At 51.6% G+C, this 13,074-nt stretch overlaps 1 protein-coding gene across 16 annotated transcripts in view; it reads right to left on the bottom strand.

Moving 5' to 3' along the window:
* Positions 1–486: 486 nt before the first annotated feature.
* Positions 487–13,074, bottom strand: part of MACF1 (microtubule actin crosslinking factor 1) — a 135,892-nt gene continuing 123,304 nt past the window's right edge. For 8 of the 16 annotated variants that reach the window (XM_053998724.1, XM_053998729.1, XM_053998726.1 and 5 more), the window contains 11 exons: positions 12,696–12,813; positions 12,042–12,205; positions 10,813–10,975; positions 10,559–10,713; positions 10,240–10,314; positions 9,526–9,543; positions 7,473–7,590; positions 5,926–6,137; positions 5,302–5,412; positions 3,439–3,562; positions 487–2,132 (listed from right to left, as the gene is read on the bottom strand). In XM_053998724.1, the coding sequence (XP_053854699.1) occupies positions 1,879–2,132; positions 3,439–3,562; positions 5,302–5,412; positions 5,926–6,137; positions 7,473–7,590; positions 9,526–9,543; positions 10,240–10,314; positions 10,559–10,713; positions 10,813–10,975; positions 12,042–12,205; positions 12,696–12,813 (1,512 nt within the window). In that variant the 3' untranslated portion in view covers positions 487–1,878. The remainder of the gene's footprint in view (positions 2,133–3,438; positions 3,563–5,301; positions 5,413–5,925; positions 6,138–7,472; positions 7,591–9,525; positions 9,544–10,239; positions 10,315–10,558; positions 10,714–10,812; positions 10,976–12,041; positions 12,206–12,695; positions 12,814–13,074) is intronic. The other 8 variants (XM_053998730.1, XM_053998733.1, XM_053998732.1 and 5 more) reach the window with 3 other exon arrangements.

Here is a 13,074-nt window from a genome sequence, read left to right as displayed (position 1 = left end):
ATGCTCCTGCTCGTGGTTGCACAAACGCGTGGAAATCCATTCCTAGGGATGCTCACCCCACGGGCACCCACTTCTAAGGAAGCCAGACCCAGGGGCACCCACCCTCACTGGCTCCCAAATCCCTGAACATCCACACCTGGGGATACTCACCCTTGTGGGAAACCAAACCCAGGGGCACCCAAATCCACGAATACTCACACCTGGGGACACTCACCCACTTGGGCATCCACTCCTGAGGCCACCCAAACTCTTGGACACCCCCCTGCATCCCTCCCCCTCACAGGCACCCGCTTCCCCACCCCACTGAGCACCTCACCAGCCTCACCCACCCACCTGGACCATTTAATTTTGGGGCTGGCTGGCTCCCTGCTCCATCCTACAAGAAAACCCAGGTGCAAACACCCCCTGACTTCAACAGCCACTGCCTTCCCACACGGGATAACCAGCTCCAGCTCATCCTTACAAAGCTAACACTGGGGAATAAAGTAGGAGGCAAGATCGTTTATTACCGCAAGCAATTTTAATACAAAAATGTGTCTGGTTCTTTTAAACAATTCATTGGTAGAGCTTCAGTTTTGCCTCAATTTGAAACCAATTGAGAGGATCACACAGCAACACGGTCAGAGCCGGAGAGGAACAATATTTAATAAATACAGGAGCTGTGGAGAGCCCTCGGCCCCGGCCCGTCTCCTGGTCACTTGGTCAGTTGGATTTTATTACAAAGAAAAAGGAGCGTACAAAAGCGAGACAGGACTTGCAGCGAGTGTGCTGGTGAGACTCATTTCAAGGACAAGCAACTGTGCGTGTAAGTCCAGATTTCTCCTAGGAGCAGAGTTCACATCAATCTCAGCCTGGCTGGAAGTGGAATGACCAGTTAAATAATAAATAGGAAACAAAGAGATGCAGATAAAACAGTGATTGTGTAAGGAACGCCTCGGGGCGGGCTGGTTAAGCCATCAATCCAGAAGAATCCTTGATTTTGGAGGGCCCACCACCTCTAAGGGATGCATCCCAGTGATCCAGACCTGCAATCCTACCCCGTATCCTCTGGTGCGAAGCTCCTCCTCAAACCCTTCCCCAAACCCTTCACCCTCGGTTTGTTCTTTAAAAACAAAGTTGTCAGGACAGTATTTTCAAGACAGCAAAATTGTCACGGCCTTTGCTGTAGTGTGTGCAAATTTTATTAAAGTCAAACTCCGCTTTCTTCAGATAAAACCACATAGCTTTAAAAAAAATGGAAACATAAGCCCCAAGTCCCCTCACCTCATGTTTCTCTGGTTGAGGTATCTGTGATTTACAAAAAGAGAGTTCCTTGAACACTGCAGGATTCAGGTCTTTGCTTTTAAATATAATTTACCTTGCTGAGACAGCAAGTTAAGTTTATAAAGATGCATTTAGGAAACAATCCTAAAAGATAAAGCAGGTTCACACCCTGCACCGCGCAGAAATCCTATTTATATTTTAGTTTTTCTTTACACTTTCACATCTTGACCTTTTTTTTTTGCTTCCTTTTTTTTTTTTTAATCTTTTTCTTGTTTTTTTTTTTCTTTCTCTCCCACATTTCAGTTTTCTAGGCCCCTCTCTAAACAGGGGTCACCGAGAGGCAATTTTTTTATCTACATAAATATTCACATGAAAAATAGTAACTTACAAAAAAGAAAAAAAAAAAAACCAAAAAAAACCCCAAAAACAAAACAAAACAAAAAACCCAAATAAGGCAGCTTCATAACACAACTTCTCTTTTACACTTTTAACAATATAGTTTCTCCCATTTAGAATAAATATACATCCAATGTACGGAGCAGGGTTAAAAACCGGACACGGGTCGGGTGCGTTGTTTTGTTTTGTTTTTCCTTCCTCTCTCCCGCGGGTACAGTATTATCTCTTAGGGCCTGGAGTTTTTGGGGTGGCAGTGGGCGTTTTCTTGGACATGGTGGGGATTTTGGAGGGTTTGGCCGCGCCCCGGCGCGAGCTCTGCCCGCCGGCCGCGCTGCTCTCCGAGGTGTCCGAGCAGGCCGACTGCGTCTCCAGCAGGTCGAAGTCGGAGGCGTCGCTGCCCCGCCGGCTGCTGGCCCGGCTCCCCGTGCGGCTCCCGGCGCGGCTCGTGGGACGACTGGCTGCTTTTTTAGGGTCTGCGGGGAGAGCCCACAAAGCTGTGAGAAGGAAGGTTTGTTCCTCCCAATGCCCTGAGTTTTGCTCCTCCTGATGCCCTTTGTTCCTCCTGATGTCTTAAGTTTTGTTCTTCCCGATGTCTTAAGTTTTGTTCCTCCCAATGCCCTAAGTTTTGCTCCTCCTGATGCCCTTTGTTCCTCCTGATGCCCTGAGTTTTGTTCCTCCCCATGCCCTTTGTTCCTCCTGATACCTTTTGTTCCTCCCAATACCCTAAATTTTGATCCTCCTCATGCCCTTTGTTTCTCCTGATGCCTTAAGTTTTGTTCCTCCCAATGCCCTAAGTTTTGTTCCTCCCCATGCCCTTTCTTTCTCCTGATACCTTAAGTTTTGTTCCTCCCAATACCCTAAATTTTGATCCTCCTCATGCCCTTTGTTTCTCCTGATGCCTTAAGTTTTGTTCCTCCCAATGCCCTAAGTTTTGTTCCTCCCCATGCCCTTTCTTTCTCCTGATACCATAAGTTTTGTTCCTCCCAATGCCCTAAGTTTTGTTCCTCCTGATGCCCTTTGTTCCTCCTGATGCCTTAAGTTTTGTTCCTCCCAATGCCCTAAATTTTGTTCCCCCCATTGCCTTAAGTTTTGCTTCTCCTGATGCCTCCAGTTTTAGCTTTCATGTTTCCCAGATTCTGTACTGCATTAGTGTGTAACTCTGAACTTCATATAAAGTGTTGACAGTCAGACAGCTCAGGCACACAAAACAATCAATTTCCAGCCCCAGAACCAAGGACACCGCTGCAGCTTCAGGCCCAAAAAGTGCAAACAACAGGGAACTGAGGAGAGCAAACTGGGAGGATGGGGCTGCATAACCTCGAGGTGTAATTGGGCAATTAACCCCAATATTTAAATGGACCAAACTTATAGAAGTGTGAGAACTTGTGACTCGGGGTCCATCTTGGGTGGAGCCATGGCCAGGCTCTTGTGCTGCCCATGGTGTGTCCTATAAAGGCCTTTTAATAAATCTCTACTTTATTCCTTTAACTCTAACCCTAACCCCAACTCTGTCCAGCCTCTGTTCCACAGAGCCTCTCCAGGCATCACTCCCCCATCCCCAGATCAACAGCAAAATCCCCAACCCCTCTCTGGGTGCTTCCACCAGCACCCCTGAGATGGGAGGTTCAACACCTGGGTTGATTCCTTCCTGAATTTCAGCAATTCCCTGGAGTGCAGAGCTGTGCCAGCATCTCCTTCCCCACCGCCCATCCCTCAAATATTCTGTATTTTCCTCACTGCGCCGGGGGGGGAGTTTTTCCATCTTTTCCCTTCACTCACCTGCCCGAGTGGCTTTGGCACCTGTCGAGACTGGTGAGGAGCTGTTACTGGTGTCCCCAGCCAGGGAGGTCCGGCTGGAGTGGAAGGTGGGGCGCTTCAGCTTGCTGCCCGCCGAGGGGGTCACCTTGGGAGGAAGCACACACAGGACATCCTTCAGCTGTCACCTGCACCGTGACGGGCCCACATCACATCCCAGATCAGATCCTCAGCAAAAATCTGGGCACTTAAGGAACCCCCATCTCAATGGTCAGGGAAGGCACAAGCTGCTGTTTCAGTTTCAGTTCCCTTATTTATAAAATAAGGGAAAAGCCCAAATGCTGAAAATTTGGAGGGGAACGGCAGTTTGTGAGCTGCAGGCTGATGGAAGGGAATTTGTTGGGAAAAAGAAAATTCCAAGCAAAGCTGTTAAGAGGCAGCATCAGCTGGGCTTGAAACCTCCACAAAGGAAATACGGAAAAATAGGGATTTTAGCATCCAAGCAGCTCAGGAGCATTTTGGAAGGTCAAGTCCAGCTCGGGATCTCGAGTGGCACAACCCATTGTGGGCAGAGGTGCAGGGACACCCTGGTGCTGATGTCCACACCACTTCCAGTGCCCAGAGGCAGCCAAATTGGAAAAGGGATGGACAGGGACACAAACCACAGCAGATGAGCTCTGGCTGCATCCCGAAACGGTGCCTTTTCCCGACCTTTAAGATGTTGGAAGTGCAGCTGCTGTGGGGTGAAGCAGCACAACAGGCAACTCTGCTCCCGCCGCTGCTGCAGGAAGCCAAGGGGAAGGTGCCAGCAGGGCGAGGGCACCTGGATCCAGCTGGAAAAAGCAGCTCCAGTTCCAGTTCACCATCCAAAGCTCTGGGTTTGGGGCAGTGCTGCAGGAAAGCGCCTGCCTGTCGCGTCCCCAGCCCTGGGGGTTTTAGGGGTGCTGCACCCCTGGAGAGATGGACACAGATCCCAGAGGGCATTTCCCACAGCTGGAGGGGTTTTCCTCCATCCCCTGCGATTTTGTGATTTTTGGGAACCTCAGAAATGTTGGAATGTGATGAAACTGGAGCTGCAGGGGGAGAGGGGCAGCTGAGGGAATCAAAATCCATTAACACGCGATTTTCGAGGTACCATTGTCATCATCAGAGATTTCGATTCTCATCCTTGATCCTATTTTAAAATAGGCAGCAAGCATCAATTTGGGGCAACTGGGGAAGTGCTCCTGACCTCCTGGTGAATCAAATTAATCCATTTTCCACATGGAAGCACCGCTGAGCAAGACACAGTTACCTCACCAGAGCAGTGAACCACCGGGATCTACCCAGTGCTTCTCATCACCCACTCGCAAGGGCAGGAAAAGTCCACGAGGAGGCTGAAAACTTTAGGGAAACCAAAGGCTCAGCCCAAATTCATCCTCCTGGGAGCATCAAGGCGGTGGCTGGACACACCAGACGTGCTTCAACACGGTGAGAAACACAAGCTCTCCATAAAACTGAGGCGGTGTGCTGACGGTGCATGCGCTGTAGCTGATTTTCAAGTCTCAACTCGGCTGCTGGATTTCAATTTTTGGGAAGCCAAACGCGGCCCCTTTCCAATAAAGCTCGGAAAATGAACACATTTTTCAAAGCACAAGAGGATTAACACGGTTTGGAAGCAGGTGAAGGTGGATTGAAAGCGTTGTGCTTCGCTCTGAAGCCAATATTTTAATTTTAATCCGAGTTGGAGACCCATGAAAAACGCCAACAGTCGGAGCGTTAGCGGTGCTACAAGCGCTGCTCTACCACGAGGAAAGCGTTAAGAGCAGGCAGGGGAGTGGGATGACTCCGTGCCAGGGGCACTCCAGCCTGCCAGCAGCTCCTTGGGGCTGGCAGACCATACTCTACCTCGGCGCTCGGGAGCTGGAAGTCGGAATAATCGATTCCCCTCAGGGGGGTGCCCGCTTTACTGTTTATCAACCAGGGTTTGTCATAACATCGAGAGAAGTGATGTGGAGTCTGTGAAATGGAAAAGCCAAGGAAGGGGGGGAGAGGTGGGATGAGTGGTAAAAAAAAAAAATAAATAAAAAAAGAGAAATGGGAGAGTATCCGGAAAATGGGGGGAAAACGGCACTAAAATGGAGCGAGAACCAAACGGGAATTACATAAATTAAAATAAAGGGAAGAAACCCAAAAGGTGATGAAATAATGACATGGTGGGGAAGGAGAGATGAGGGGTGATGGCTTCCTCCTGACACCACAGCCCTGCCTCGGGCACCAGGAGCCTTCGGCTGCACGGTGAGCGCTGGGGATGCTCCTGTGGAGCCACAGGGATCCAAGTCCGGGCTGGAAACCTGGAAACCCATCCTGCATCCCACCCCCATTCCCCCTGGACACCAATGAGCACCTTCTAGAGCCCTCCTCAAGCCCCCAAGCCCCAACCTTCCTCCTCCCTGCACCTGCAGCTCCTCATCTGGGTTTTGGAGACCACCGGTTTCTAAAGGGAAGGGAAAGCTTCACCCCTGCCCCCACCTTGGCTCCGCTGGCCGGAGTGGCCGGAGAGGAGGGCATGGAGGCGCAGCTGTGGTTGCTCTGGCTGGCGCTGGAGCTGGACCGGGTCGGGGAAGCTGCCCGGGAGGAGGGTTTGGATCTCCGGCCCCGCGACCGGAACGGGGTCATTCCCTGCGAGGCGCCTTCCGGCAGGATGAACTTCTCCCGCAGCTCCAGGTTGGTCCGTCCTCGTGCTGGAAGGGGAGAAAGGAGAGGAGAACTCAGCTTTGGAGGGACCCAACATCCTCAGCGGGGCTCAGGAGGCTCCAGGGCTGGGAGCAGCTTCCTTGGGCATCTCCCCGTGCCCATCTCCGAGGGCAGTGAGGCCGCCCTGGTTCTCCTGCTCTGCCTTAAAACCACCTCCTGCCACGGATCAGCTCTTTGAGAAACCGGCTGATTAAAAGCTGCCCCAGGGCCTGGAATTCACACGGGATGCTCTGTTCCTCTCTTCTGGAAAAGCATCCTGATGGCCTTTACCTCACCATGTCACAACAGCGGCCAATGTGATCTTTAACGTGGCTTAAAAATAGCAAAAGCAGCTTTGAAGGGTTGAAATTCTCGAGAATCTGAGAGAGATTCTGCTCTCTTGCAACTCTGGGCAGCTCTCCACGCATTTTTTGGGGAGTGAGGAGAGAAAACCACCTTCCCAGCTTTTCCAACCAGCCATTGAAAACAGACTTTTCAAAAACTTTCATCCAAACGCCTCAAAGAGCTGGAGGGTCTCCCTTCGACAAGCAAGGGGCAACCAAGCAGGGAGGAGGTCTGTGGGCTTCAGCTGAGGCGTGCCAGAGTGCTTCATGCTCAGGGGTGTTCAAACAGAGAGCGAGGGCATGCACCGAGCCTTACGGGACACCGGAGGAATTCTGGGGCCGACGGATTATGGACCAGAAAGCCAAGAAAGCAATTGCAGGAGGGAAGCGCCACGCTGAGATAACCAAGGGATAGAAACAACCTCGATGTCAGCGCTGCAAAACATCTGCTGCAAAGCGTGCAGGGCGGAGGAGGAGCAGGAAAACCCCGAGGGCTCTCCCCGGAGCTCGCTGTAAATCATGCTGCTTTCAGCAACAGCCGTCGGGCAGCCGGAGCACGGAATGCAGCAGCTTGAACAAGACATAGCCGAAGCAATTAACATCCCAGAGACCCCAGGGAAACGTGGAGCACTCTCCAAAACTCGCTCCAGTCCTGGCCAGCCCCTGGCTAATCCTGCTCTCTCCCCTGGGCATGGCTCTTGTCCAGCCCAGTGGCTCTGACCACTGTCAAACCTCAAGGTTTTGGGGAGGATGTGACCCCAGCTCCACCTGCTGAGGCCTTAAAACCAAGGAAAACACAACCCTTCCCTCTTTCCCTGGATAAACACTGCCAGGTTAGCTGCAGCATCACCAAATCTGGTGATTCCAAAATCTCCATTTGTTTTGGATCTGTTTTCTCCAGCTCCTGCCCATCTCGACAATGGTCCATGCTGGTCACCCAGCCACAGCATCCAAACTCCCCTCCGTGGGTGAGGAGACTCTGATTGCATCAAGCCTTACCTCTGCACGGGTCATTCTTCACTAGAAACTCGTCCAGGGCCATCCATCCTCCGCCCACACGGACCATGACCGTGCTCCTCAGGATACGGACCAGCCGCAGCTGCTGGGAATCGCCGAACTGTGGGCCAAGGAGAGGGTCAGGGAAAGGGGAACAACCAGGGCAAGGCGGCTCCTTCCCTCCCCAGGCTGCACCAAAGGCTTTCATCCACCTATTCCACAGTTTAAAGGCTTCTCCAGACAGGTTCTGCTGGAGTAAGTGAGAGGTAATCCCAATTGATGAGTTTTCCTGACTGGTTTGGAGATGATGCAACCAACCCAAATCCTTTCATTTTAAAGTAATTTTTTCAGCGCAACAAAGGAGATTTTAGATTTTGGGGTTGGATGGGTTTTCTCAACCAGAATTCTAGGGTTTTTTTTCTCTCTTTCTTTGGTGAAGGAAATAGAGGCTGGCAATGCCCTGACCCTCCTGGTGCAGCCCACGTGGGAAGGAGCCGGCTGATTCAGCAGGACAAGCCGAGCCAGACACCTGTGATCACCACCAAGTCTGAAATCCAGGGATTCTCCTGAGCCTCAGACTTGACCCCAGCAGCCACAAAGCCCCTGCTGCAGCAATCGCCCAGTGAGGATGTTTGGGTGAGTGCAGAGTGATGGGAATCCAGGCAGGAACCTCCAGCAATGTTGATTAGTGACTGCGATGTTCATTAGTGGTTTGAAATGCCTGTGATATCAAAAAAGTGCACCCCAGATCAAAAGCATGTGTTTATAAAGCTCCCCTAAATCTCCTGGACACCCGAGCCCAGGCTCCTGGGTGTCTGCCAGGCATGGGAGGGACATGGAGAGCCTGGCTTGGATGTGGCAGCTCTGCATCCAGGTCTGCAGAGCACCTGCTGGGATGAGAAGACAGGAGAACCAGGTTTTGCAAGCAAGACCCTCTCCAGAATGATTAAAAAAAGGAAGAAAAAAAAAAACCAAATAGGAACATTTTCTGTGGGTGGAGATGCAAAAAATAAGAGATTCAATGAAAACAGATAGTGCAAAGTGACTGGGGTGGGTCAGGGCAGGAGGTGACACCTCTGACCTGCAGGGATACGGGACCTGGACCATTGGTGGATCTCCCTGCTCGAGGGTCCTACCGAGCTGTCCTTGTCTCAGTTAAAGAGCTGCCACTGTGCTCACAGGCAGGGAAGGGAGCAGGGAAACTTTTTCCCCTCTCTCCAGGCTCTCCATGAGATGTCCTTCAAGAGCCAACCCCAGGGACAAATCAATTCTCGTTATTTTTCAGTTTTTGTTGAAGACATTTCTATAATCGCTGCCTAAATTAAACCAGAGCTCTCAGGAGTCATCCACTTCCAACATCCAAGTTTGTTTCATTTTGGGCATCTTTTGGGGTATCTTTTTTGCATGGGCACCATCACTGCATGTGAAAAAGAAGCTTTTTTTCATCTGGGCAGGGGCAGTGGGGACATCAGAGGGACACAGGGTGCTCCAGCCCCGTTCAAAAGGGGGCTGGGCTTATCTCAGGTCACGACACTCTCAGGACACATGCAGGTTCTGGGAGGGGAGCCTTGCCCCAGTGAGGAGTTACTCAGTGGGAGTAGCAGGGATGAGGGTTTAGTTGTCCTACAGGATTACTCAGAGCTCTCATTCCATGGTGATTGCAGTCCAAACCCACCCTGAGCCTGGTGCAGGTTGTGCCCCCTGGGCTGGCTGTGCCCCTCAGGAGAACACATCTATCTGTGCCCCAGTGCCACGATTCACCACCACGAACCCCCCCAATATATCCAGGGGAGGATCCCAGAGAGAATAATCTCTCTGCTTTTGCCAAATCTTGCTTTTTCCATCGGATTTTTTCCTCTTTTTTTCTGCCCAATTTTTTTTTTTTTTTTTTTTGGGGGGGTGGCACTCCTCTGTACCAGGCTCTGCTGAGCAGAACTCCCAGATTACATCCTCCCACAGCACCACAGGACAGAGCAGCATCACAACACACAGAGCTATGGTGGTTAAAAAAATTCCAGAGGTGAGAAACAGCACCACAAGGTAAACTAAACTGTACCTGATTGCCGAGGAAGAACTATGGAGGGACAGGAGTTGTGTAGGGAGGGGGAACGGGGAGAGGGGAGGAAAGTCCAGAGGAAGAGGAGGGGAAAGAAAAACAAGAAAAACATTTATGGGATTAACAGTGCAATAATCATGAAATCTGTTAACTGCAGGAGTTAGAAATCTGGGGGGGGTTGGGCTGTTTGGGGGGAAGGAGAAGCTCTGGCAGCTTGGGGCCAGTGCTGCCGGAGGGCTGGAACATCAACCCCAAACCCAGCTGGGGCAGGAAAGTGGGAATTCTGCCGCCACTTCACCTCGGTGAAGGGTTTGAAACACAACCAGCAGATCGTTACAAAGAGATTCTGTCAGGAAATTATTCTCCCTTCTTCGGGAGCGAGCTAAGAAAAACACAGGCACAAGGTACACTCATCCAGGAGGGAAACTTCAAGGGCGGCTCCGGCCGAGTGAAAGCGGCGTTTCACGGGGGCCCCCGGGCTGCCTGCCCCAGAACAGGGACACTTTTATGTTCTCCCAATTCAGGGAACGCCCTGGGGCCAAGGATGGAGCTGGGAAAACACATCCCAGCCACCTCCGCCAGTGCCAGGGGACGAGGTCTCTGCCTCACCCCGGGTCCCCCCGTGCCAAGCTGGGCACCCCCTGGGTGATGCCCCCTCCCTTGGTGGGAAGGGGGAGGAGGATTTGGGGAGGTTTCCATCTCCCTCTGCCTTACCCGGTATTTGTTCTCGCCGATCTGCTCCACTTGGAATCTCTTGGCACACTTGCACTGGGCCACTTGCCTGGTGACCTGCCACCACCAACACGAGAGGTGAGGAACCAGGATTTTGGGAGTCTCCCCCAGTACAAATCACTGCTCGGAAAAAACAGCCCCAAGCAGCCTTTCCTTCTAAAACACGCTCACTTCCAACCAATTAATTTGGCTCAGCACCACCAAAATCCTCTTTTAATCGAATTTTTCTCTTCCCCACTGCCAACCCGCAGCCTGAACCACCCCTAACCCTGCTGAGCACCCCCTTTTTTTGGTGCTTCACCTCATCCTCGATCTTGTCAGCATCAGTGGTGGGTCTGTAGGCGTCCTTGTTGGGATGGAGGGCAGCCACAAACTCGTAGTAGTCGATGTAGCCGTCACCGTCGCGGTCGAAGATATCGGCCACCGCCGTCATCTCCAGCTTCGTGGTGGGGAATTCTGGAAGGAGAAGGAAAGGAGGAAAGGATGAGCTCCTCAGTCAGAGACAGGCATGCAGGAGCAGCAGGGTGGTTTCCCAGGACCATTGCAGGGACTCACTGGAAGCCAGGATGCCGTCGATGAATTCCTGCCGGGTGATCTTCCCGTCCTGGTCCTTGTCAATGCGCCGGAAGAAATCCATGACCCGGGATTTCTTGTGGTTCATCCAGCGCATGTACTTCTTCCTCCAGACGTCAAAGTCGAAGTTTGCAAACTCCTTCAACTGGAAGGAAAACCCCAGAGAGTCAAGTGGGGGAAATCCCAAAGGGGCAGCACTCACAGAACCACCCCAAAACGCCTTGGGTGAGCTCCCGGCGCTACCGCTCCCTGCCCGCCCTCCTGGGAAGGTTTATCTGGATTTATCCAGACAATTCCCAGTGCAGAGCTTGCCCAGATTGAACTCCCAGCACAGGACACACAGCGGAGCCAACAGCCAGCACGTGGATTGTGCATCCCGGGAGCTCGGGATGCAGCGCTGCCCACGCTGCTGTGGGGACACACAGGCAGGGAAGATCAGCTACAGGCACACAGACACACACACACCCCGTCTGCTCGGCCTTCTGGGGAGGCTTCCTCACCCCAGGGACTTGCCAGGGAGGAATTCCCACTGCCAGCATCAATCTGGGCACAGATCTCCCCTCTCCCTTTCCCTCTGAGCAGCCAACAAGGGATTTCTCACTCATCTTCCAGCTCCACAATTCCCAGCCTAATTTAGACCCCCCAATTTAAACACCCTTCTTATCTCCCCACCCCAAAAGGACCCCACCAGCTCAAGCAGCTCACACCAAGGTAAGACAACAATTTTAAGGGTTTGTTTGTTTCTTTGGCCTCTCTCTAAACACTCTTGGGGTGAAAAGCAACAAAGAAAAAACATGAATACGAAGGAACTGAACTGACCTACAGCAAAAGCAACAGAAAACAAAAAAAACCACCACTCACTTCTGGGCATAGCTGCTTTGTTAAGCATAAATAAAAACAAAAATGACATTAGATGGTTGGATAAAATAGAGACAGTAATTGTTAAACTAATTACTAGGAGGAAAGCAGGGCCTGGCTGTCATTAACTCTACAGATACCAAATACAGGGGCACAAAGCTGGTTAATGTGCAGTTAATACCTTAATTACCAAAAGGTTTTTAGCCTTAATATTTTAGGAATATTTGATTTCTGAAAAGGCAGCAGGAACTATTTGCAAGAGCTGGGGCAGCACTGATTTAAAATGCTTCTTGCAGCTCTCTGGGGATGAACTCCCAGCTCCCACCCTGCCCAGAGCAGCCAGGGGCTGTTACCTCCTCCAGCCTGTCCAGGGCATCGTTGAGCTTCCTCTGCCTCTCCAGGGCCAGCAGCCAGACCTGCTGCCAGCGTGCTGAGAGCTGGTTTATCCTGGGGTTCTTTGTTTCTGACTGGGAGATAATGGGCATGCTGGGGGGAGCAGCCTGCCCCAAGCACTTTCCTGGAAAAGAGGGAGAGAAGTTGTTTGAGGTACTGTTCATGGAGTCTGAAGAGCAGCAGCGAAATGTGTTTTGGTTTTTTTTCTTTTTTTTTTTTTTGAAGGGAAAACCTCCCACGGCCTTGCTGGCTGCTGTCCCCAGGTAGGAGGACAGGGTGACAGACAGCTCTACACCCACATCCCCCAGCACCCAGGAATTCACACTGGACTCTGGCTTCAAGAATCCACATAAAAAGACCCCAAAACTTCATCCTAAAGCAACTGTGGAGAAAGAGAGAGAGAATGGGGAGCAGTGCTGGCCCAAGCACCCCCAGGAGCAGCACCCCCAGCACGGCTGTTTTGGGAAATGTCACCTGGATTCTCCCCTCCTGACAAGGCTCAGCCGCCTTCCTGGTGGCTGCTAGCGCAGGATGCCTTGTTAATTGATAATCAAAGCTAATTAGCTTCCTAGGAATTTCATTTCCTGCCATGCTAGGACCCAAAGCAGACTCACTGTTGCTGCGGGATTTGTCGATGAAGGGCCCATGGGGAGGCTCAGTTGCTTTTCTTTTGTAAGTTTTCGTCACCCGGTCCACATCCGGCTGTTTCCGTGTCATCTCCTCCATAAAGGACTGTCAAAACACAGAAAGGAGAAAAAAAACCCTTTGCAATTTCAGCCTTTTTGGCTTTCCAGCCCTCAATGGGACATGCCAGGCCAGCAGAGGGAGGTGAGCATCAAGCACCAGCGGTTGGGGATTGTGGTTGAGCCGCTGCTCAGAGCTGGCTTGGATTTGCCAAATCATCCCTGGGCTGGTTTTGCTCCAGCTGGGAATAGGGAATTCCAGGAGAAGGCAGTGCCTCCTCCAACCCGGGAGCCAGGGGAAGCCTCCCTC

The sequence above is a fragment of the Vidua macroura genome, chromosome 25 (assembly GCF_024509145.1).
Source record: "Vidua macroura isolate BioBank_ID:100142 chromosome 25, ASM2450914v1, whole genome shotgun sequence".
Taxonomy (NCBI): domain Eukaryota; kingdom Metazoa; phylum Chordata; class Aves; order Passeriformes; family Viduidae; genus Vidua; species Vidua macroura.
Note: the sequence above shows the minus strand (reverse complement) of the source record. Positions and strands in the feature narration are given on the sequence as shown.